Raw genomic sequence first — 22937 nt, 5'->3', positions numbered from 1 at the left:
CTGCTGTTGTTTTATTGATTGTAGTTTAGAAATTATTTACAGTGGTACCTCGGGTTACAGACGCTTCAGGCTACAGACTCCGTTAACCCAGAAATATTACCTGAGGTTAAGAACTTTGCTTCAGGATGAGAACAGAAATCGTGCTCCGGCAGTATGGTGGCAGCGGGAGGCCCCATTAGCTAAAGTGGTGCTTCAGGTTAAGAACAGTTTCAGGTTAAGAACGGACCTCCAGAACGAATTAAGTATTAAGTTCTTAACCCAAGGTACCACTGTATTGTAATTGTTAAGAGTGGATCTCTGTTTAATTTTTATATGCTGATATGATTATTCCATACTATTCTAACGATTGTTGAATGTTACTTTATTTGATGTAGGTTGCTTATTTTAAAGTTATGTTTTATTAGCACACTTTTGCATTGTGTTAGATTGTTATAAAGTGTGCATTCTTTGTTTCTTCAGCTTGTAAACCGCCTTGGGGTATTGTAAGATAGAAAGACGGTACACAAGTTAAAAGTGATGATGATGATTCTCTCTCTCTCACACACACACACACCACCCACCTTCTCCATGGGTCACCCGGTTGGGGGGAATGGGCCCCCGCACGTGGATGATCCCGCAGCGGTTGGGCATCTCATCCTCGTTGACGTACTCCGAATTGTTGTAGTAGTCGACCGAGTGGACGATGCGCAGGTACAGAAGCAGCTTGTCCAGCACCTGGAGGGAAGGAAGGAAGGAAGTTGGCCCTGGGTGAGTGGGGGGGTCCGCAAAGGAAGCCCACCGGGGGTGGAGGGGGAGACCAAGCTCACAGCAGCCCCTGGAGTTAGTGGATCTCTGGAATTCTTATTATTAAATTGCACTCAAGGATCACAGGACAGCTTAAAGCACAAAAATACAAAGATGCATAACATTCTAACAAACCAACCATTATCTCCCTTCCCCAGTTTAAAAATCCATACTGTTTTAACCATATCTGCACAGCAGTTTCTAATGTTGTAAGTGTCCTCTATTTCAGAGGCTTCTACCGTATTTTTCGTCCTATAGGGCACACCGGCCCATAGGACGCACCTCGTTTTTTGGGGGGGAAATGAATAAAAAAAAATTATTTCCCCCCCCACCCTGGCTGCCGCCCCAAGCCTTGCGCTCACCTGCCCGAAGCACGGGGAACCCTCCGGAGGGCTCCCCGTGCTTCGGGCGACAGGCTGCCGCCCCAAGCCTCGCGCGCTTGGCGGGACCTCCTGCCGGGCGCGCAAGGCTTGCGGACACTTGCCGGGGCTGCAGGCTGCTGCCCGCAAGCCTTGTGAGCCCGCGGCTACTCCCACCGGGCTTGCAAGGCTTGCGGATAGCTTCCTGAAGCCTGCATTCACCCCATAGGACGCACACACATTTCCCCTTCATTTTTGGAGGGGAAAAAGTGTGTCCTATGGGACAAAAAATACGGTACTCTGCAGCCTCTTTTAGTTGTTTTAACTGCGAGTCTTTTAGTTCTTATGCTCTTACAGTTGTTTTAACTGCGTGTTTTTGTTTGTTTTTAGTTCTCATCTGTTTTAATCATCAGTTTTCATCCATCCATTATCCGTGTTTAATTTTGCATTTTATTCAGATGTTTTATCCTGTGCTTGTTTCTCTGTCCTTATTTGCTCTAACAATCACCGGTTAAAAAAATCCTAACTATCTTATTTATATGTTTTTTGGTTTTTTTAATCCTGGTCTGTGACCGTAATAAAGTTCATTCATTCATTCATAGACTGTTTAATTGGCCAAAGGCCTGGGAGAAGAAGAAAGTTTCCATCTGTAGTGAAAGTGCCAGGCGAGCCTCGCTGGGGAGGGCATCCCACGAGCAGGGAGCCAGTGCAGAAAAGGCCCCGTTCTCATGTTGCCACCCTCCGGACCTCTCTTGGAGGAGGCACACAAAGAAGGACCTCAGGTGAAAGCTGATTGACTGCATGGGACTGGCAGAAATGACTGGCAGAATCCGTGACCGGGGTGAAGAGTCGGCAGAAGAAGACTGGAAAAAATTTAAGGACTATTTACAAAAATACTGTAAAATTAAGGAATGTTGAATGATGTTGGATTGAAATTAAGTGGTTTCCAGCTGTAATGGTATAAAGGAATATGATAAAATGGTTTTCTTTTTATAAGTAAGAATTTAAAGTTATAATAACCTAAGATGTTGGAGAGAAAATAAGGTGTTTTTCTTTTTTTAAGCTGTAATGCTTTGAGATAAGGATTTGCTGCATAAATAATTTGAACTGGGAATACAAGAAGGGGAGGTATGAGGTCAGGGAAATATGTTATAAGAAAATAAGTTGTGAAATTTATCTGTTTTTAATCTCTTTTTTATGTTTGCTTTTTTCTTTTTGTTTGTAAAAAATTGGAAACTCTAATAAATATTTTATATATATAAAAAGAAGGGCCTCAGGTGAACGTGGTCCTTGAGGCAGTGCAGTCCTGAGCTGTTTAAGGCTTTATAGGTCACAACCAGCACTTTGAACTGGGGCCGGAAAACACTGATCGGCAGCCAGGGTGGCCGGGCCAGGATCATTGTCATATGCTAAGACCGTCTTGCCCCACTGAGCAACCCAGCTGTGAAATTCTGCACCAGTTGAAGTTTCCGAACAGTCTTGGGGGCAGCCCCACATATAATGCGCTGCCGTAATCTAACCTAGAGGAGTTATGGGCTTTGTGTTGCTCTGGACTCAATCTCCTGTGGCGTCTCCGCAGGAATTTCCCAGCCTGAAGCTCAGGGGAGCTGCTGCCAGTCAGTGTACAGTCAGAACGGGCCCCGATGGTCTGACTTGGTAGAAGGCAGCTTCCTAGGTCCCCAGCTTTGTAGGGGTGCAAATATCCAGAGTGTGGGGGTCAGGTGGGATTGCTATGAGAAATTATGAAAGATGGAACAAGCCACTGTGTCGCCGATGAAGGCATTGCGTTGACTGGGCTTGATTCACTGACAATAGTTTCTGATCGAATCCCAGAGGCCTCTGCATCTCTGCCATATGCTTTCTCTACACCTGACAGGCACGTATAAGGATTCTGAAACACAGACTGGGCATCCTGAGCCATAAAGATAGTCTGTAACTTTGATGTAGTTTGTTAATCTTTAGATAGATCTTAAGGGCCAGGAAGAGAATCCACAAAGAGATGGTAAATACTGCCATCCTTCCTCTCCTGTTTATGACCTCCGGGAGTTTTGCTGAATGCACTCCTCCTTTTATTCCTATTTTATTTACTCTGAACTACATATGCATGCTCAAGTAGGAAATAGTTTCTTTGTAGTTAAAAGAATTTCTTCTGATCTGACTTTGTCCCACGTGGGGGTTTTGAAATGCTCAGAGGAAATCTGATTGGTTCTTATGAACGCTGTGTAAAAAGTTCTTTTGTGAATAAAACGACCTGGGCCGAGAGGAATTATTATTATACGCACTCCTCCCAGAGTCTTGCTGGTCAAGCCTCATGTGTATTCTATTAATCAGAGTCCAATCCTTCCTTGTTTTGGGAATGATACACAGCTTCCCAAAAACTAAAGCTCTAGTCCTCCAACCTCCCCCGTCCTCAAACCGAGCCGCTCTCACGCAAGAGTCACCTTGACAAGCTTCTCATCCCTCTCCACGTTGAGCTCAGCGGGGTTCCCCTCCTTGGGGGGCTCTTCGGAGGGCTCCCCGCTTTTGCCCAGCAGCTCCTCCTCCTCGGCGCTGACCTCTTCTATCAGGTAGTCCGTGATATTCTTCAGGATGGGGTTCTGGGAAGGCAAGCTCTGGGGTGGCAGAGAGAGAGAGAGAGAGAGAGAGAGAGAGAGAGAGAGAGAGAGAGAGAGATACTGCTGTGAGCTTTGCTCCCAAGAGCAAGTGCCTCTCTAAAAGACAGACGGCCAAGCCTTCCTTCCGACGGCTATGGGTCCAACTTCCCTAGCTTAATTCTGGCCCATGTAGGACCAGTCTGGAAAGTTAGCCTTGGTGAAGACTGGACGTTTTCATCCCCAAAAAAGTTTTTGATTTGAGTTTCCATTGAAATGAGGCTGTATTTTAATATTTGAATGTTGTATTTTAATCTTGTTTTTAAGTTGTATTTCAATTAATTTGTTTTTATATTGGGTGTTAGCTGCCCTGAGCCCGGTCTTGGCTGGGGAGGGCGCAGTATAAATAATGATGATGATGATGATGATGATGATGTTAAAAACCAACGACCCATCCGCTTGAGCCACTGTGTTTCTCTATGGGCAGACTTTCCCTGAGCTGGTGCCCCGCCAGCTGCTTTGGACTACAACTCCCATCAGCCATGCTAGCTGAGGCTGATGGGAAGTGTAGTCCAAAGCAGCGAGAGGAACACTAGCTCAGGGTAAGTGTGATAAGAACAGAGGCGACTTCCTGCATCATACGTAGAAATTCAGCTGAGAACTGGCTTCCGAGGGGAGCCCTTTTCATGGAGTCACAGAGTTGGAAGGGGCCCCTGGGGGTCATCTAGTCCAACCCCCGGCAAGGCAGGCAGCGCAGCTAAATTTCTGGTTTTCACGTACAGCAGGCTCGATCCAGTTGGCCATCTGACGAGGCACAGAGAAATCTGAAGGGCAGAAAAACCCAAGGGCCGCAGACGCCTCCCAGACTGTCCCCCCCACCCCGGGCCCCGAACTGACCGAGACTTCGGAGGCAGGGCGGGCCTCCCCGGCCCCCCACAGCTGGGTGCGGTCATCCATCGTCTGGATCAGCTTGGCCGCCAGCTTGATGTCGTTGCGCAGGATCTGCTTGTGCTGCGTGATGCCGTTGACGTTCCTGACGCGCCGGGTCAGGTCGCGGTTGACGCCGGGGCTCAGCTCGCATTCCCGCAGCTGGGGAGAGGGCGGAGGGCAGGGTCAACGCCAGAACAGCTCCCCAAACCTTACTGAAACAGGGAGGGGACCCCCCTCCCCGCTCCTGGCAGGCAGCTGTGTCCAGGCATCGCATTTTAATAATAGCACGGCACACAGGGATTCTTTATCCTCTCTACCCCAGGGGGGAAAAAACCCTACAGATCGGGATATACAATTTAAGAGAAGGATGAGGTGGGATTGGTCTCTCGCAGTTCCCAAACTTTTGGGGGCCATCCTCGCCTCTACTTCATCACCCCCCACTACCCCCTACAAAAAGCATTACAGTCATACATCGGGTTACAGACGCTTCAGGTTTCATTTTTTTGGGTTGCGGACTGCCGAAACCCGGGAGTACTGGAACGCGTCACTTCCAGGTTTTGGCGGTCGCACATGCGTCAAAGCGACGAATTGCAACCCGTGCGTGTGCAGGCGCTGGTTGCGAACGCTGCAGGTTGTGAACGTGCACCCCACATGGATCATATTTGCAACCCGAGCGTCCACTGTATTCAGAAAAGTGGTTTGCACGGCCTGTTCAAGAAGATAACAACATGATGCAGTTCAAAACAGGAAAGATTAACTGCAGAGTTCATTCAAAATCCAGTTAAAAACGATTCAGTTCATCAACAAAACAGATGAACTTGATTCCAGGGATACGAGCTTCTCAAAATTTGATTGGTCGCTTTGCACCTCCAGTGCCCTCCCCACTGCCCCCTCGCCTCTTAGGGTCCCTCTAGGACAGCCTTTCTCAACCTGTGGGCCCCCAATGTTGTTGGACTAAAACTCCCATCACCCCTAGCTAGCAAGGCCAGAGCTCAGGGATGATGGGAGTTGTAGTCTGTAGTGGTCAGGTGGGATTGCTATGAGAAATTATGAAATATGGAACAAGCCACTGTGTCCGCAATGAAAGCATGGCATTGACTGGGTTCGGTTCATTGACAATAATTTCTGATCAAATCCCACAAGCCTCTGCGTTTCTGGCCATTTTCTACGCCTGACAAGCATTCTGAAACACAGGCCAGTTGCTTCATCAGGCATCCTGGGTCATAAAAGATAGTAGGCAGATTCTTTGATGTGATTTGTTAATCTTTAGATAGATCTTAAGGGCCAGGAAGAGTGCTCACAAAGAGATGGTAAATTCTACCCTTCCTTCCTTCCTGTTTATGACCTCCGGGGTTGCTGAATGCATTCTTCCTTTTTAGTTCTGTTTTATTTACCCCAGAAGTATGCATGCTTAAATTATTAGTTTTTGTAGTTTAACTTTAAATTATTAGTTTTTGTAGTTTAACACGTGGGATTTTGAAATGCTCAGGGGAAATCTGATTGGTTCTTACGTACACTGTATAAAAAGTTCTTTTGTGAATAAAACGACCTGGGCCAAGGGATGGACAGGAATTATAACCACTCCTCCCAGAGTCTTGCTGGTCAAGCCTCGTGTGTCTTCTATTAATCAGAGTCTAATCCTTCCTTTGCTTTGGGAATGCCACAGCAGAGTTCATTCAAAATCCAGTTAAAACGATTCAGTTCACCAACAAAACAGATGAACTTGATTCCAGGGATACGAGCTTCTCAAAATTTGAGTGGTTTTGCACCTCCAGTGCCCTCTCCACTGCCTCTTAGGGTCCCCTAGGGAATCCCCCTGCCTCCTGCCCCCTTTGGGAATCGCCCATTTACCCGAATGTTCTGGAGGTTCCAGCAGATCTCCTTGATGTTGACGCTGCGGTCAAAAGTCACCCAGCCTCTTCGGAAAAACCTGAAAAGGAGAAAGGTGTTCGGCGGCCGGGCTTCTCAAACGCCCTCTCCCCCTCGCAGGCACATGAACACACACAAGCCTGACCCCCCCCCCACCTTTCCTCCAAGCCAGTTCACAAACGGCCTTCTTGTTTCAGCCACACAACGGCCCTGCAAGGTAGACTAGAGGCTGAGATGCAGCAACTGCCTTGCTTTTCTCTGTAGAAGGGACTTCTCGGCTGCCAAATTGCTGGCATGGTAGTTCCGGCCGGACAAAGGAACATTCTGCGCTGTTTAAAAGCGGATCTGCAATTGCTTAGCAGAAGAACCTCTTATAAAGGGCAGAAATGACAAGTAAGTTGTTCACAGCCACTCAGTTAAGGCTTACGGCTCCTCAGAGATTTGAAAATAGGGGAATTCTTCCCCCCACCCTCTAGAGAGCAGGCGGAGGAGGACCAGTGGATCTCCCAGGGATGTAAGCAGATCAGGAAGGATTTCTGACTCCCAACTATTTAACAACGGCACCAACTTAAATGACTCCCCCACAACACCTTACGTATATTGCCAGAATGGAGAAAGCTTGGAGCAGCGGGGAGGATCTGTATTCCTTTTTAATCTCTGAGAGCCTTTCACACCCAGCTGCTGTTAGTGGTTCTAGCAAAAAAACCAAGTGGATGCCACACGCCTGAAGGACTGGACAAATTCTATCGAGAGGGCTGTCGATGGCTCTTAGCCACAATGGCTCTGCCTCCACAGTTGCAAGGCAGGAATGCTTCTGGGTTCCAGTTACTGGAAACCGCAGGAGGCGAGAGTGTTGATCCTGTGTTCGAATCCTGCGAGAGCAGGTGGCTGGCCTAGATGGGCGCCCTTTGGCCTGATCCTGCAAGCTCTTCTTACCTTCTTATGCTGTTCTACAGACAGGGGATCCTATGGAACTATGATTGATATGACACAGACAGACACACAAGCAACCTGCAAGAAGTCTTTGGGTGTGGGTTCAAAAAGTAAACGTTACCTCCTTTCCGGCTGGGGTTCTGAAAGAGCGACTCTCATGAAGCCAGGGTACCTTTTGCAAAGCTGAGAAAGAAGGGAGGGGAGTCAAAAGCTGGAAATTTGTGGGGTAGGTATGTTAAGGCTGAAATAAAAAATTAAGGTCTTATATATGTATATATAATAAATGTTCGTAAATGTACCAAGCAAACATGTACACAAACATATAAACCACACGTCTGAAGCAGCACAGGAAAACAGCCCGGAAACCATTTTGACTCCCAATCTGACCAAATGATTTTTCTGCAAGGTCAAGGAAAATGGAAAAGCCTCCCCATTGTCTTTTCATTCACAAATCCTGTCTTAAGGGTATGTCTGTGTACGAATAGGGTGAGCCTGTGACCTAGCTCAGGAACGAAGTATTTGGTCATTACAAAAGACTGGCCAGGCTCCCCAGGGTATCCAGTCAAGTGAGCATTAACAGGTAACCTGCCAGACAGGAGGTAAACAACACACTCAGATTTCTGTTGTAGGCCACCCCTTTCTGTGATGTATGTATGATGTTTCTGGGGGTGGTCTTGGACTCCAGGGCGGGCAATTAAAAATGTCTATATAGGGGCGGGCACACCTAAGTTCTGGGTCCTCCTCCTTTCCTGCGTGTGAGGGGAGCACCCTGTTGCAACAGTTCAATAAAGATCAGGCTTTGCTTCTCAATATTCTCTGCTTGGCCTCGGTTATTTTCTCCGACCGATGGAGAACCTGCAAAGGACTCTAGAAGGGCTCTTGTGTCCCCCATCAGGGAATGAGGGCAGATTTTCGTTTATTAGAAAGCAGAAAACCCTGCTCAACCCCCGGCCCCAGAAGAAGAAACCTTGCCAGGTCAGCTCCTCTATCACAGAAGGGCAGCCCGTCTTAGGATTCGAACCCATTGATTCAAGCTAAACATCAGAAATAATTTTCTGGTGGCAAGAGCCGCCCGGCAGCGAAACAGGGTCTCTCGGAAGGTGGTGGGCTCTCCTTTGTTGGGGGCCTCTGGACAGAGGTTGGGTGGCTGTCAAAGACTTTTCAGCTGCGATTCCTGAAATACAGGGGGTTGGGCTAGATGTCCTCTGGGGTCCCTTCCAGCTCTTCTACAACCCTACAATCCACTCGTTTCTTACACTGATACCCCACCAAGAGCTGGAGGCGGTATACGCCTGTCCCTGCCTCTTTGTTTTGTCATCAAAACAACCCTGCGAGGTGGTTTAGGCTGAAAGAGGCAGTGACTGGCCCCAAGCCGCCCAACCGACCACTGCTGATTGTCTGCCCCCTGCCAGAGTGTGCTGGGAAAAGAGAGGCCAGGTGTACTGAAAGGAGGGAGGGAGGGAGGCTGTCTGGAAAGCTCTGAGCACCATATACCGTATTTTTCACTCCATAAGACGCACCTAGTTTTCAGAGGAGGAAAACAAGAAAAAAAATATTCTGAACGAAACAGTGGGTGTATGATATTTGTGGTTCATGCTGTTGCCACAGACGTGTGATTTGACAGTGAGTTTGGGGTAGCCCAATGCAAAACTCCTGAGGATCCATGTGGATCAGTGCTTTGTAACCACGTTTTTGCACCACTGTGGCCCCACAAAACAGTGGGTGCGTGATTCTTTTGCTGCAGGCTGTAGCCATGGACATGCTATGTGATCTGATGGTGAATTTGGGGTGAACCAATGCAAAACTCCTGAGGATCCATGGGCTTTTACCTCCCCCCTTATCTCTCTCCCGATCCCACTGATCAGCTGTTTCCTTTCAACACTCCCTTCCCTCTTGTTTGCCTTAGGGTCTTTTCCTTAGCTGGAGCAGTTTTTTGCTCCTCCTTTTCTTCTAATTTCTCTCCTCACTGCTTTAGTCTTCCTGTCTCCTCTCCTTGCAAGTTTGCTGTCTTTACCTCCCCCCTCCCAGGCAGCCTCCTTTATCTCTAGCATCCCTTATCTCTCTCCCCGATTGGCAAACCATCAGCGACTTTATTTCAACACCCACTTCCCTCTTTCACAAAAAAGGCATGATCTGCTTTTCTCCCTGGGCAATTCGGCTCCAGGGACCACGCATTTGCTCCATAAGGCGCACAGACATTTCCTCTTACTTTTTAGGAAGAAAAAAGTGCGTCTTATGCAGTGAAAAATATGGTATATCCAAAAGGGCTCAGTGACAGTGCAGCTGCTCTGCATGCAGAAGGTCCCAGGCTCTCTCCTCCCCTTTGGTAGCTCCAGGCAGGGCTGAGAATACACCTAGCCTAGAACCCAGAGAGCCACAGCTGCCAGCCAGTGTCGACATCACTAAGCTAGGTACAATAATATTATTAATGAAACAGACAAGATTCCCCATTGGCCTGACTTACCTATGCTCCTTATAAGCCTTCCCAAGCCTGCCCTCTCCCTGGAGGGGCCTCCTAGGGTCTCACAGCCCACCCCAGAGACACCTGCTCTTCCCTGCAGCGCCACTATCGAGAGAAGCTGGGTTCCACTCACCGCCACGATCTCTGCCTGGGAGATGTTGGGGGCGATGTTCCGCACAAAGAGGGAGCAGGTCTTGTGGAGGGGACGGGGCTTGGGCTCCCCGTCCTTCTCCTTGGCTTTGGGGGGCTCCTCGCCGCCTTCCTTCGCTGGCCCCGCTATCGCGCTGGCTGCCCCTGCTGCCGCCCCGGCCTTCTCCTCCTTCGGCTTCTTGTCTGCAAAAAAGAGGCAGCAAAGAATTCTGAGCAAGGCCTCTGGGGCGGATTTCCTCCGGCTAACCGGCGGCGAGGGAATTGCGAATCCCAAGGCGTCGGAAGAGCAGGTTGACTCTTGCGAGCTGCCGGATTACACATCTCAAGAAAAAAGCACACCAGGAAATAATAATAATAATAAATTTTATTTATATCCCGCCCTCCCCAGCCGACGCCGGGCTCAGGCCAATGTAAGTTTCAAGAGTGGGAGTGATCCCTACTGGCAAGTCAATAGTAACAAAAACTAATCCATTCAAAAGTATGTATTCTGACAAGAATTACAAACTCAAGTAGAGATTGTTGCTGTTATTTAGTCGTTTAGTGCACTCCTGTCTTCCACTGCCTCCTGCAGTTTGGTCAAACTCATGCTGGTGGCTTTGAGAACACTGTCCCACCATCTCGTCCTCTGTCGTCCCCTTCTCCTTGTGCCCTCCATCTTTCCCAACATCGGGGTCTTTTCCAGGGTGTCTTCTCTTCTCATGAGGTGGCCAAAGTCTTGGAGCCTCAGCTTCAGGATCTGTCCTTCCAGTGAGCACTCAGGGCTGATTTCCTTCCGAATGGAGAGGTCTGATCTTCTTGCAGTCCATGGGACTCTCAAGAGTCTCCTCCAGCACCAGAATTCAAAAGCATCCATTCTTCGGCCATCAGCCTTCTTTATGGTCCAGCTCTCACTTCCATACATCACTACTGGGAAAACCAGAGCTTTCACTATACGGACCTTTGTCGGCAAGGTGATGTCTCTGCTTTTTAAGATGCTGTCTAGGTTTGTCATTGCTTTTCTCCCAAGAAGCAGGCGTCTTTTAAGTAGAGATTACAAAGAATGAAAAAGAGAAAATCTTTGTAACGAATTATTGTGTTATTCGTATCTTTATGAGTTTGAGTTTGTGATCTCCGTTAGAGTTTGTAATTCTTGTCAGAATTGACTTGTGAGTAGGGAGCACTCCCGCTATTGAAACTTACATTGGCCTGAGTTCTTGGTGTGCTTTTTTCTTGGAATTACACATCTCAGCAAGCAAACAAGCAAACAAACCCCTGCATCTCTAGGTCCAAAGAACTGGAGCTTTGGTTTACCAGAGGCAACGCTTTTTTAAAAAAAAACAACAACACCAGACTCAGGAAGGAAACAGCTCAGGCTAAAGAGGCATATCTCTGGCTTCAGCAAAGCCACAGAGGCAAAACCCTTTGCTCTTTTCTAATTTGGAGACCTCTAAACGTTAAGAAGGTAAGACGGGCCTGCAGGATGAGGCCATCTAGCCCGGCACCCTGTTCTCACAGCGTCCGACCAGATGGCCATAGTGGTATGCCAGCAAGGTGGATCTGAGCACCAGGGCAAACGCCCATTCGCAATACAGCTTTCATAGAATCATAGAGTTGGAAGAGACCCCAAGGGCCATCGAGTCCAACCCCCTGCCAAGCAGGAAACACCATCAGAGCACTCCTGACATATGGTTGTCAAGCCTCTGCTTAAAGACCTCCAAAGTAGGAGACTCCACCACACTCCTTGGCAGCAAATTCCACTGTCAAACAGCTCTTACTGTCAGGAAGTTCTTCCTAATGTTTAGGTGGAATCTTCTTTCTTGTAGTTTGGATCCATTGCTCCGTGTCCGCTTCTCTGGAGCAGCAGAAAACAACCTTTCTCCCTCCTCTCTGTGACATCCTTTTATATCTTTGAACATGGCTATCATATCACCCCTTAACCTCCTCTTCTCCAGGCTAAACATGCCCAGCTATCCTTAGCCGTTCCTCATAAGGCATCGTTTCCAGGCCTTTGACCCTTTTGGTTGCCCTCCTCTGGACACGTTCCAGTTTGCTTTCCAATCCTTCCTTTCACTGCTCACGCATCTTAAATGTATACCGCACATTTCCGTGTGCAAGACGAGTGTTTTTTCTTAGAAAATTATGACAAGGGGGGGTATTTATGGGGTTAACCTCTATGTGTCCTGTATCTGGGGAGGAGCTCCCTACAGCTGAGTTCTTTGTCTGTGTGATACTTTCACTTCTCACGGAGAAGAGTCAGAGACGCACGCCATGTCTCCGGTCTCTGACGGGATTGTGTGTTTTATCTGTCTGATGTAAATAAAGCTGTTTAGTATAGAAAGAAACAGCGTGCAGACTCTTCTCTTAACGCACACATCAAGCACACGCTGCCGCTCTGCTACTGGCTGGGAGTTCTGGAGGAGTGGGAGTGTACCGGACCCAGTCAGATGTACAACAGGAGATCGTCTTATACACGGATAGCGCATAGTGGGGACGTGGGATTGGATGCTCCCGGGAGCTGGAGATTGTCAGTGGCTATTGGGCGTGTTATTGGTGGCTGCGGCAAGGGCTGGTGTCGATTGGCTGTCACTGCGGCAATTTGGGGGGCGATAGGTGGGTTTTGCGATGCATGCGAGTGGCAGCATATGTCAGGCAGGTGAGTGATTTTCGGCAATCCCCCCCAAAAGCTCAATAACTCTGCCCCCCCCAAACGCAACAACTCTGGGCAATCCTCCCTCCATTTTCTTAAATTGGAGCCCCCCCCCCCAAAAAATAGGGGGCATCTTATACACAGGGGCGTCTTATACACAGAAAAATACAGTACACCCATTCATTGTTTTTTACTACCACATCTCTCCACCCACCTTCCTTGTCCTCCTCTTCGGGGCGCCCGCCTTCTGACTCTGTGTCAGATTCAGAAACGCTGCCTTCGTCGTAGCTGTCGTCTCCACTGCGCTTCCGCTTGTGTTTGTGGCCGATCTGGGAGGGGTGGGAGAAAGGAAGCAGTCAATCCTACCCCCAAAAAATCTCGTTTCTGGGGCATATTAATCATAATTATCTTTAAATCCTGCCTCTCCCCCTCCCAGCCTCAGGGGCGGCTTGCCACAAATTAATGCAAGACGGATAAAAACGTCTTAAGAGAGACCCGTTAGGAAATAGTTAAACTACGAGAGACTTAAAATAAATATAAAAGGCAGGTTTATTAAAACACAGGTGATGAGAACAGCCCGGCGTTACTTCAAAGCCCTTTCTTTAAAGGAAAAGTCAGCTCGCAAAAGGCCTGTTAGAATAAGGTCTCCTCCGCTGACTGACAAAAGGAGAACAAGGCCCACCCTGGAAGAATGGCAGATGAAGGTGATAGACTATATGACATTGGCTGAGATGACCGGCAGAATCCGTGATCAGGGGAAAGAGACGGCGGAGGAGGATTGGAAGAAATTTAAAATCTATCTTAAGAAATATTACAAAATTGATGAATGCTAAAATGTTGAGGTTTTTAGAAAAAAAAGGAGATTGCAGCGACAAAAGATTAATTAAAAGGAAAGAATAATAAGGAACAAAGTTGATAAAATTAAATTTAGAATTTGCTGAAATAATTTTGGAAATTGGGATGTAGAAAGGGGAGGTTTGGGGGAGTCGGAGGAAGTGAGGTTTATGAAAAAAGGATATGAAATTATACATGTTTGTTTGTTTCTTTATTTGTTTGTATTGTTTATAAAAAATGTGTAAAACCAATAAAATTTTTTTTTATAAAAAATAAAAAAAAAGACAAAAGGAGAACAAGGAGGGAGTCTTTGGCCTGACCCAACAAGGCTGTAGTTTCCTTCCTTTGCACCATTCACTCCTGGAATAACGCTCGGCCTTTCTTTAAAGAGGCAGGGAGGTGTGTTCCCCACCTATCTATATATATATAAAAGTGTAAAGTACCCCTGGTCGGTTAAGTCCACAGGCGACTCTGGGGTTGCGGCGCTCATCTCGCTTTCAGGCCGAGGGAGCCGGCGTTTGTCCACAGACAGCTTTCTGGGTCATGTGGCCAGCAGGACTAAACAACTTCTGGTGCAACGAAAATGCCGTTTTCCTTCCCACCACAGTGGTACCTATTTATCTACTTGCATTGCTGTGCTTTCAAACTGCTAGGTTGGCAGGAACTGGGACTGAGAAACAGGAGCTCACCCCGTCGCGGGGATCTGAACCGCCAACCTTCTGATCGGCAAGCCCAAGAGGCTCAGTCCAGTATACCTGAAGGAACGTCTCCACCTCCATTGTTTTGCCCAGACACTGAGGTCCAGCACCGAGGGCCTTCTGGCGGTTCCCTCGCTGCGAGAAGCCAAGTTACAGGGAACCAGACAGAGGGCCTTCTCGGTGGTGGCGCCCGCCCTGTGGAACGTCCTCTCACCAGTTGTCAAAGAGAAAAATAACTACCAAACTTTTAGAAGACATCTAAAGGCCTCTTTAGGGAAGCTTTTAATGCTTAATAGGTTACTGTATTTTAGTGTTTTGTTGGAAGCTGCCCAGAGTGGCTGGGGGGACCCAGCCAGATAGGCGGGGTATAAATAATAAATTATTATTATATTATTATTATTTAGACCACAGCGCCACCTGCGTCCCTCCCACCTATCTAACCTCCAGAATGGCACAGACCTGCCTCCACAAACACCCTACTCTGGCAGCTCATCCACTTCCCGCCTGCCCTGATTCAATGAAGGGAAGCACGGAGCGCCCCGCACCTTTTTCGCCTCCTTGTCCACCTCCTCTTTCTTCTCAGCCCTCTTCTCCTCCTCTTCCGAGGCCTTCTTCGCCTTGTCCTCGACAGCTTCCTCGTCGCCAGCCTAGGACAGAGCAGGGAGGCACGTCAGACACCCCTGCCCAGCTGGCAGCAGCAAGGAAGACCCAGCCAGGATGGCACCCGCCTCCCCAGGACCTACCTTCTTGGCCTCCTCCTTCTTGTCGTCCTTCTCCGAGGCTTTGCGTTCCAGCTCCTGCAGCCGGTTCTCTTCCTTCTTCCCTGGCTCTGCCTTCTCCTGACGCTCCTCCTCTTCCTCCTGGTCCAGGATCTTCAGGTCGTGTTCAGTCCCGCCTTCCATCTTAATGACGGCTGCAGGGGGAGAGGGAGCCACCACCGTCAAGGCCCTGACAGGCTCTTAACTATGGCATGTGGAGGCAATTCTGGGGGGTCCAGCAGCTTTCGAACTCAGCAAAAGATCTACATGGACCCCAGCCTGCTCCAAATGCCACCACCTTTCTTCACAACTGTTTATAAAGATAATTAAAACCGGCAGCCTAGAAGATTAAAAATATGTCAACGCCTAAGTGTCTGGAGATAGGCTGTCTCGAGTAAAATAATAATAATAATACATTTTATTTATACCCCACCCTCCCCGGCCAGAGCCGGGCTCAGGGTGGCTAACACCAATAAATAATCGCAGTAAAAATGTAATAGGGGAAAAAGAGAGGGGAGGGGAACCCAATTTAAAATACAGGTTAAAATGCAATTTAAAAAGCAGCCTCATTTTAAAAGTAGCCCATAGATCAAAACCATAAGGGGAGGGAAACAGAAGGGTCAGACCGAGTCCAAACCAAAGGCCAGGCGGAACAGCTCCGTCTTGCAGTCCCTGCAGAAAGATGTCAAGTCCTGCAGGGCCCTAGTCTCTTGGGACAGAGCGTTCCACCAAGTGGGGGCAGTACTGAAAAGGCCCTGGCCCTAGTTGAGACCAATCTAACCACCTTGCGACCTGGGACCTCCAAAATGTTGTCATTTGTGGACCTTAAGGTCCTCCGCGGGGCATACCAGGAGAGGTGGTCCCGTAGGTATGAGGGTCCTAGACTGCATAGGGCTTTAAAGGTCAAAGCCAGCTCCTTAAACCTGACCCTGTACTCCACCGGGAGCCAGTGCAGTTGGTAAAGCACTGGATGAATGTGATCCCGTGGCAAGGACCCCGTGAGGAGCCTCGCTGCGGCATTCTGCACCCGCTGGAGTTTCTGGGTCAGCTTCAAGGGCAGCCCCACATAGAGCGAGTTACAGTAGTCAAGCCTGGAGGTGAAGCAGGCTTTGGCTTGTGATGAGGACAGACGCAATGGCCTTCTGGGCACCCAAAGCAAAAACTCTCCTCCGCTAGAAATCTTGAGGCCAGATTAGGTAAATTGAACCCTACTGTTGAAGTAATAACTGCATTTACTTTACCCATGGATCCTCTAATTTTGCTATCTGGTTCTGTTAAGGAAAGAAGCACTAACAAGACACAAGATCTACCCACCCTGGAAGAATGGCAGATGAAGGTGATGGACTACAGTGGTGCCCCGCAAGACGAATGCCTCGCAAGACGGAAAACTCGCTAGACGAAAGAGTTTTCCGTTTTGGAGGTGCTTACCAAAACGAATTTCCTATGGGCTTGCTTCGCAAGACGAAAATGTCTTGCAAGTTCCTGCGGGTTTTTTTTCTCCCCCCCCCCCTTTTCTAAGCCGCTAAGCTGCTTATCAGCTGATCTGATAAGCTGATAAGCCGCTAAAAGCCGCTAATAGCGCTAATCCACTAATCTGTCAATGGGCTTGCTTCGCAAGACAAAAAAACCGCTAGACGAAGAGAATCACAGAACGGATTCTTTTCGTCTTGCGAGGCACCACTGTATATGGAACTGGCGGAAATGACTGGCAGAATCCGAGACCAGGGAGAAGAGTTGGTGGAGGAAGATTGGAAGAAATTTAAAGACTATCTACAGAAATACTGTAAAATTAATGAATGTTAGAATGATGTTGGAATGAAGCTAAGGGGTTTTTAGTAGTAATGCTACAAGGAGTATGTAAAAATGGACTGCTAACAGATGAGAATATACAGTTATTACATATTAAGACAAAGGTCTAAGATAAAAACAAAGAGGGAAAGGATTTGCTGAATTAACTTACTGAACTGGAATACGAAAAGGGGAGGTGTGAGGAGGTCAGGGAAACAAGTGAATGAAAGACAAGATATGGAAAGATTGATTTGTTTTTAATTGTTTTTACTTTTTTGTATTTTGTATTTTCTTCTTTCTTTTTTCTTCTTTTCTTATTTGTATTTTCTTCTTTTTTCTTCTTTTTATCTTTTCTTATTATTACTATTGTGACTTCTTTTTTATTTTTGAAACTCTAATAAATATCTTATAAAAAAAAGGAAAGAAGGACTAACAAAGGACAGGGAATTAATGCAACGTCTCTTAACTGCTGCCAGAATTATTTGTCAAAACTGAATGGGTGGAGGGGGGATGAGAACACCAATCATGAGAGCACGGGTAACTGCAATCTGGGACGTTGTATATCTGGCTAAGGTTGCATACAGTGGTACCTAAGGTTACATATGCTTCAGGTTACAGACTCCGCTAACCCAGAAATAGTACCTCGGGTTAAGAACTTTGCTTCAGGATGAGAACAGAAATCGTGCAGCGGCAGGCCCCATTAGCTAAAGTGGTGCTTCAGGTTAAGAATAGTTTCCAGGTTAAGAATGGACCTCCAGAACGAATTAAGTACAGTGGAACCTCGGGTTAAGTACTTAATTCGTTCCAGAGGTCCGTTCTTAACCTGAAACTGTTCTTAACCTGAAGCACCACTTTAGCGAATGAGGCCTCCTGCTGCTGCCGTGCCGCCGGAGCACGATTTCTGTTCTCATCCTAAAGCAAAGTTCTTAACCTGAAGCACGATTTCTGGGTTAGCAAAGTCTGTAACCTGAAGCGTATGTAACCTGAAGCGTATGTAACCTGAGGTACCACTGTATATGCTGAGAAGAAGAGGGAAACAGAGTCTTTTCATGATCTTCTCGAGAAAGGAGGTCTGTGCTACTCGGAACTTTGAGATATTAACTTATTACGTGGATTTTTGGCATGGAAATCTGTCTGTAGAAGTGTGGCTACAACGCACTTTTGCATCGTTGTGGCTTGTGTTGCTTTTCGTTACAAATAAATATCGTATTTTTTGCTCTATAAGACTCACTTTTTCCCTCCTAAAAAGTAAGGGGAAATGTGTGTGTGTGTGTTATGGAGCGAATGCAGGCTGCGCAGCTATCCCAGAAGCCAGAACAGCAAGAGGGATTGCTGCTTTCACTGCGCAGCGATCCCTCTTGCTGTTCTGGCTTCTGAGATTCAGAATATTTTTTTTCCTTGTTTTCCTCCTCCAAAAACTAGGTGCGTCTTGTGGTCTGGTGCGTCTTATAGAGCGAAAAATATGGTGCTTAGCCCGAGGTACCACTGTATATGGTGAGAAGCAGAGTCTTTCACGATCTTCTTGAGAAAGGTAGCCTGTGCTACTCGGAACTTTGAGATATTAACTTATTACGTGGGATTTTGGCACGGAAATCTGTCCATATATGTGTGTCTTCACTGCACTTCCGCATCGTTCTGGCTTCTGTTGCTTTTCGTTACAAATAGATATATGCAAGGAGGACGACGACGACAACAAGAACAGCAACTGTACCGGCATCCAAGACTTTGATGATGGCGTTGGCCTTGTCGATCTCCAGCTGCAAGTTCTCGAACCAGCCGTTGTCCATGAGGTAGAGGAAGACATTGAGGCGGTTCTGGAGGGCGTTGTGAGACTCCTGCTTCCTCCTGCCGGCTTCGTCCGGGTGATATTTGGACCGGAACCTGAACGGAACCCAAATTAGCAGAAGGATGGGGGGCGGGGAGGGGCAGGAGAAAGAGACAGAAAAGGAGGGGCGGAGGGGAGGGGAAGAAATGCGTTAGCCAGGAGAAAGGGAAAGGGAAGCACGACCCTCTCGGCCGCTAATTCACACATGCAAAGCGAGGGAAGGAGGGAGGAAACTCCAGGTGCCTTTTATGTTTGGTTTGGTTTCTGCGGAAATGGAAGTGTAGAGGGGAGGGAGGAGCTGCTTCAGGAATTTCTTGGTCGCTGGCAGGCCAGGCCAAAGCCCACCTCCGCAAAAAGGGGCGCCGCTCCTCGCTGTCTCCCGCCATAGGGAAGGCGGGTGTGCCAGCGAGATTCTTTGCAGAGTGGGTGCTTCGGGGAGACTGCTTAGGTCTAAGAAAGGGCCTCTTACTCGACAACTTGGCTCGGTTCAGAATCCTTTCCCCTTCTCTCTTTGGGTTTAGTTTGTTGTTGCTGCTGCCGTTGTCACGTTTATTCCCCGCCTTCCATTATTATTATTATTATTATTATTATTATTATTATTATTATTATTATTATGTCAGAGAAAGCTTGTGGTTATCAAATCTACTTAGCCACCGCAAAGGGAAGACGGGTCCTAAAAATGTACGCCTCAGGTGTCGAACGCCAGGGGAAAAAGGGGCGTCTTCAGCACCCGCCGGGAGCATCACAGTGAAGGGAGTTCCACAGCTTAGGGGCCACCACAGAGAAGGCCCTCTCCCCCTGGGTCACCCCTATCCTGAGCCTCTGAGGGTGGAGGAACTGCCAAGAGGGACCTCTCCGCAGATCCTGGCACCCGGAGGGGTCTGTAGGGAAGGAGGCGACCTTTCAGGTAACTTTAAACACCGACACAAGCACCTTGGATTGGGTTTTCATTGTCACGCCCTGCAAGCCCTGGGACTTTGGGAGTGAAACGTAGGTCATAAATTGTAATAATAATAATAATAATAACAACAACAACAACAACAACAACATCAGCAGCAACAACAACTATTCCAGGCCCCTCCTGCCTCACTCTCAAAGCTTGCCACAGGCTTCTCCTCCAGCCTCCCCTGGTCTGGTCCTCCGCCATGGCCAGGGCACAGCTGCCATGCTAAAATGCCCCACTGCTAAAATGTCCCCACACCCCAAGCCTTGCCTGCCAGGCAGGGACAGAAAGCCCTCTTTTGTCCGCAAATGCCAACTATGTGTAATAAGGAACTAGAGCCCTGTTTGAAGAAAGCCTCAGCCCGCCCCCCCAGCTCAGAGTGTGGGGTGGGCTAGCTCCAAGGGGGTCGCTTCTGTCAAAGAGGTCAAACTCTGCGGGGAGATCTGGGGGTCCCTGCTTGTGAGGCAGCCGTTTACTCCATTTTCGTGGAGAAGAGGGCTGCCGAAGGCTGCTGGCCACAACAGCTGCGCTCTGCCCTCACGGTTGGAGGAAGCGGTGCTTTTGAATCCCAGTTGCTGGAAACAACAGGAAGGGAGAGTTGCTGCTTGCTGGTTTCTCATAATGGGCACCTGAGAACAGGACGCTATGAGCCTCATCCAGCAAAGCTTTCCTTACACTCTTATGGAAACTGCAGCCTCCACAGCCTGTCTACCTAGATTCCTAGGTTTTTTGGGGCATTCAGCTACTGTGAGTACAGGATGCCGTTCTCTCCCCTTTGGCCCAATCCTGCCTCGCCCTATTTGGGACACGATACGCTCTCAGGATTTGGAGATGGGGGGGGGGGGAGATGTAAAAGCAGCTTCGATGGGGGAAGGCAGTTAAAAAGGGGAAGGGTGGAAATTAACACAACCAAATTCAAAACACGCCTTCTACAGTCTTTTTTTTTTTTTCCTTTTGCAAATACAAGATATGCGTTTTTAGATTTTTATTTTTTTTGCTCTCAGCTCTGATTTAAGAAGACAGAACACGTCATACATACACTGAGAGGAGTCACACTCCGAGCCTTCCAAGCGAAGAGAGTTTTCTTCGGCGGATTTTTTAAGAAAAAAGCAGCACGGGCTTAACCCCAAAAGATTGGAAAATCTCTCTCTCTCTCTCTCTCGCTGGGCCGCAGGACTTCGTAAAAAGAAAAACAAAAGAGAGAGGAGGCTCTGGTGCCTGCGATTTCGCCCTGCTCTGCCTACATCCTGCCAACTCACATTCAGCTAGTCACTGCATTGTGCACAGTGAAGACCCTGACTGTCTGCGCTACGGAGGAAGAAAAAAAAAATCGCCACCACCAGCGGAGAGAGGAAGGGGGTAAAATTGAAAAAAAAATAGCACATTCAAGGCTCTTTGGTTTGTTTTGCTTATTTATGGATTCTCCAGGCTGAGGACGGATGTTTTTTGGAGTCTCCTGTGAGAGGTTCTTGGGAGGAGGGGAGAAAAGGCCAAGTTATTACAGTCAACAACCAATTAACAAAAATGAAAGAAGTTCAAGTCTATCAAAGGAAATTAAAATGGTCAAAAGTGAACACACACACAGAGAGAGACACAGCTGTGTTAGATACCCAATCGCCTAGGGAAGAGGAACCACACACAGCCGACTCCCCTTGCTGAGATTCCCCCATCCAGCGCTGCAGCAAAGTGGCCCTCCGCTCCCCAGGCACACAAACAATCTCGGCCACGTCCATCCAGAGGCCACCTTTCGCCCCCAGCCTCCTTCCCTTGCCCTGGAGCAACCCTCGCTAACCCTCCCGGTTCTCCGTGGGCCTGACCTGAAGCCTGTTCCACCCATCCTGCCAACCTGGTAAACTGATTTCGGATGGTTCAATAATAGCAGCTGCGGTCGTGCTCTGTAGAAACTAAAACAAAAAAACCAGAAACGTCCCCATCCGATGGGCCAAGCCCCACCCACACCTGCCCTCAAAAGCAGAGTAGAGTGTTGCACTAGAACCGGGCAGAGACCAGGGTTCAAATCCTCCCCATTCAGCCCTTGGGGGCCAGTTACTGCCTCTCAGCCTATCCTATCCTGCTGGGTTACAGTGGGGATTAAATGAGGCGGGAGGACCATGAACATTTCCCCTTGAGCTCTTCGGATAAATTAAGTGGGATATGAATGCAACAGATAATTAACAAGATCAATACAAGGATCCCCTGACTAGTGGCTGGCAGTTTTCTTTCTCAATTTTATTTTGCATTTGCTCAGTTTTCAAGGATTCTGCTGGAAAGCGCGCGTGCGCTTTTAACAGCAGGCGAACAAGCTGCTGGAGCTATTGAGCGGCGAACCCAAGTAAAAGAGGAACTGGGGTTTCCAAACTGGAATTCTGAAAGTATTTAGTACACAAGCAAGCCAGCTGAGAAGAAGACAGGAATTAGGAAAAAGCACAAGACATCTAAATGATGAAAAGCTGCATTTTACAAGTGAGAGGAGGGGAGTGGGTGCAAAACAGCTCATTACCATCTGGATTCAGATAATCATGGCTGTGTTCGCATACAATGCTAAACCATGGTTTGTTCGACGAACCACGTGACAACAAGCCATGGTTTGTTCTCTCCAAAGCTTGCTTTGCTCCCCAGCTGCGCTTGCCTTGTAGCTTGGAGAGCATCTAGGGTAGGGGTCAATCAAGATCATTGGGGTTAGACCATAATTGGAAGAAACCATGGTTTACAAGCCAGCAACAAGCCGCAGCTTCACGTTGCGGTCTGCTGCCAGAGAACAAACCATGGTTAGTATGCTGGGCTTGGGACTTCTAACAAGCCACACACACGCTAAATGAGTCATGTGTGAACCCAGCCGGTGGTGGAAGAAGTTTTTATGCTTACGGATGCGAAACAGAACTAGTGGAAAACATGTCAAGGGAGCAAAGGCGGTACGTAGGTGATGAAGATGGGAGGAGAACAACAAAGACTTCCAGAGAGGCGGGGTTTCTACACGTCTCTCATTTCCCACCTCTCTCGTCCCTATTTCCACACATTCAGTATTCCTCAGCATTCCTTTTTGACCCCCTGAACCACCACATCCTTCTAAGCAGTTTCTCCGTTTCGTAGAGCACACCTGAGCACGCCAAGTCAAAGTCTGCTGCTTCAACTAAACCAACCAACTCCAACCTGGCAACCTCCAGGTGCTTCAGACAACGGGCGCAGCCGGCTCAGATGAGAGATGATGGGAACTGTGGTCCCAAACACCTGGAAGGCACCAGGCTGGGGGAGCCGGAGCTGAATATGCTGGGAACAGCTGGTTGATTTCATTGGCTGCGCTGGTTGGAACAGAGCTCTCCCACTCACTAACGCTGCTCTGCTATCTGTAAACTAGAAACGTAGACTAGGGAGGGTGAATTAGCACCCGA

General features: G+C 48.1%; 2 protein-coding genes across 5 annotated transcripts in view; one reads left to right on the top strand and one right to left on the bottom strand.

Moving 5' to 3' along the window:
• UFSP1 (UFM1 specific peptidase 1) overlaps positions 1-22937 on the top strand; it is a 224494-nt gene that overhangs the window by 84505 nt on the left and 117052 nt on the right. The gene's annotated exons all lie outside the window — the stretch shown is intronic.
• The window catches only part of SRRT (serrate, RNA effector molecule), a 38126-nt gene that overhangs the window by 5078 nt on the left and 10111 nt on the right, over positions 1-22937 (bottom strand). For both annotated transcript variants that reach the window (XM_083472568.1, XM_083472567.1), the window contains exons 6-15: positions 18492-18661; positions 14978-15147; positions 14780-14881; positions 12917-13031; positions 10060-10259; positions 7587-7648; positions 6515-6593; positions 4631-4822; positions 3584-3754; positions 561-714 (exon numbers count right to left, since the gene is read on the bottom strand). In XM_083472568.1, the coding sequence (XP_083328694.1) occupies positions 561-714; positions 3584-3754; positions 4631-4822; positions 6515-6593; positions 7587-7648; positions 10060-10259; positions 12917-13031; positions 14780-14881; positions 14978-15147; positions 18492-18661 (1415 nt within the window). The remainder of the gene's footprint in view (positions 1-560; positions 715-3583; positions 3755-4630; positions 4823-6514; positions 6594-7586; positions 7649-10059; positions 10260-12916; positions 13032-14779; positions 14882-14977; positions 15148-18491; positions 18662-22937) is intronic.

Source organism: Podarcis liolepis (genome assembly GCF_965112155.1).
Source record: "Podarcis liolepis genome assembly, chromosome: 13".
Taxonomy (NCBI): domain Eukaryota; kingdom Metazoa; phylum Chordata; class Lepidosauria; order Squamata; family Lacertidae; genus Podarcis; species Podarcis liolepis.
This window is presented reverse-complemented; position numbering and strand designations above follow the sequence as displayed.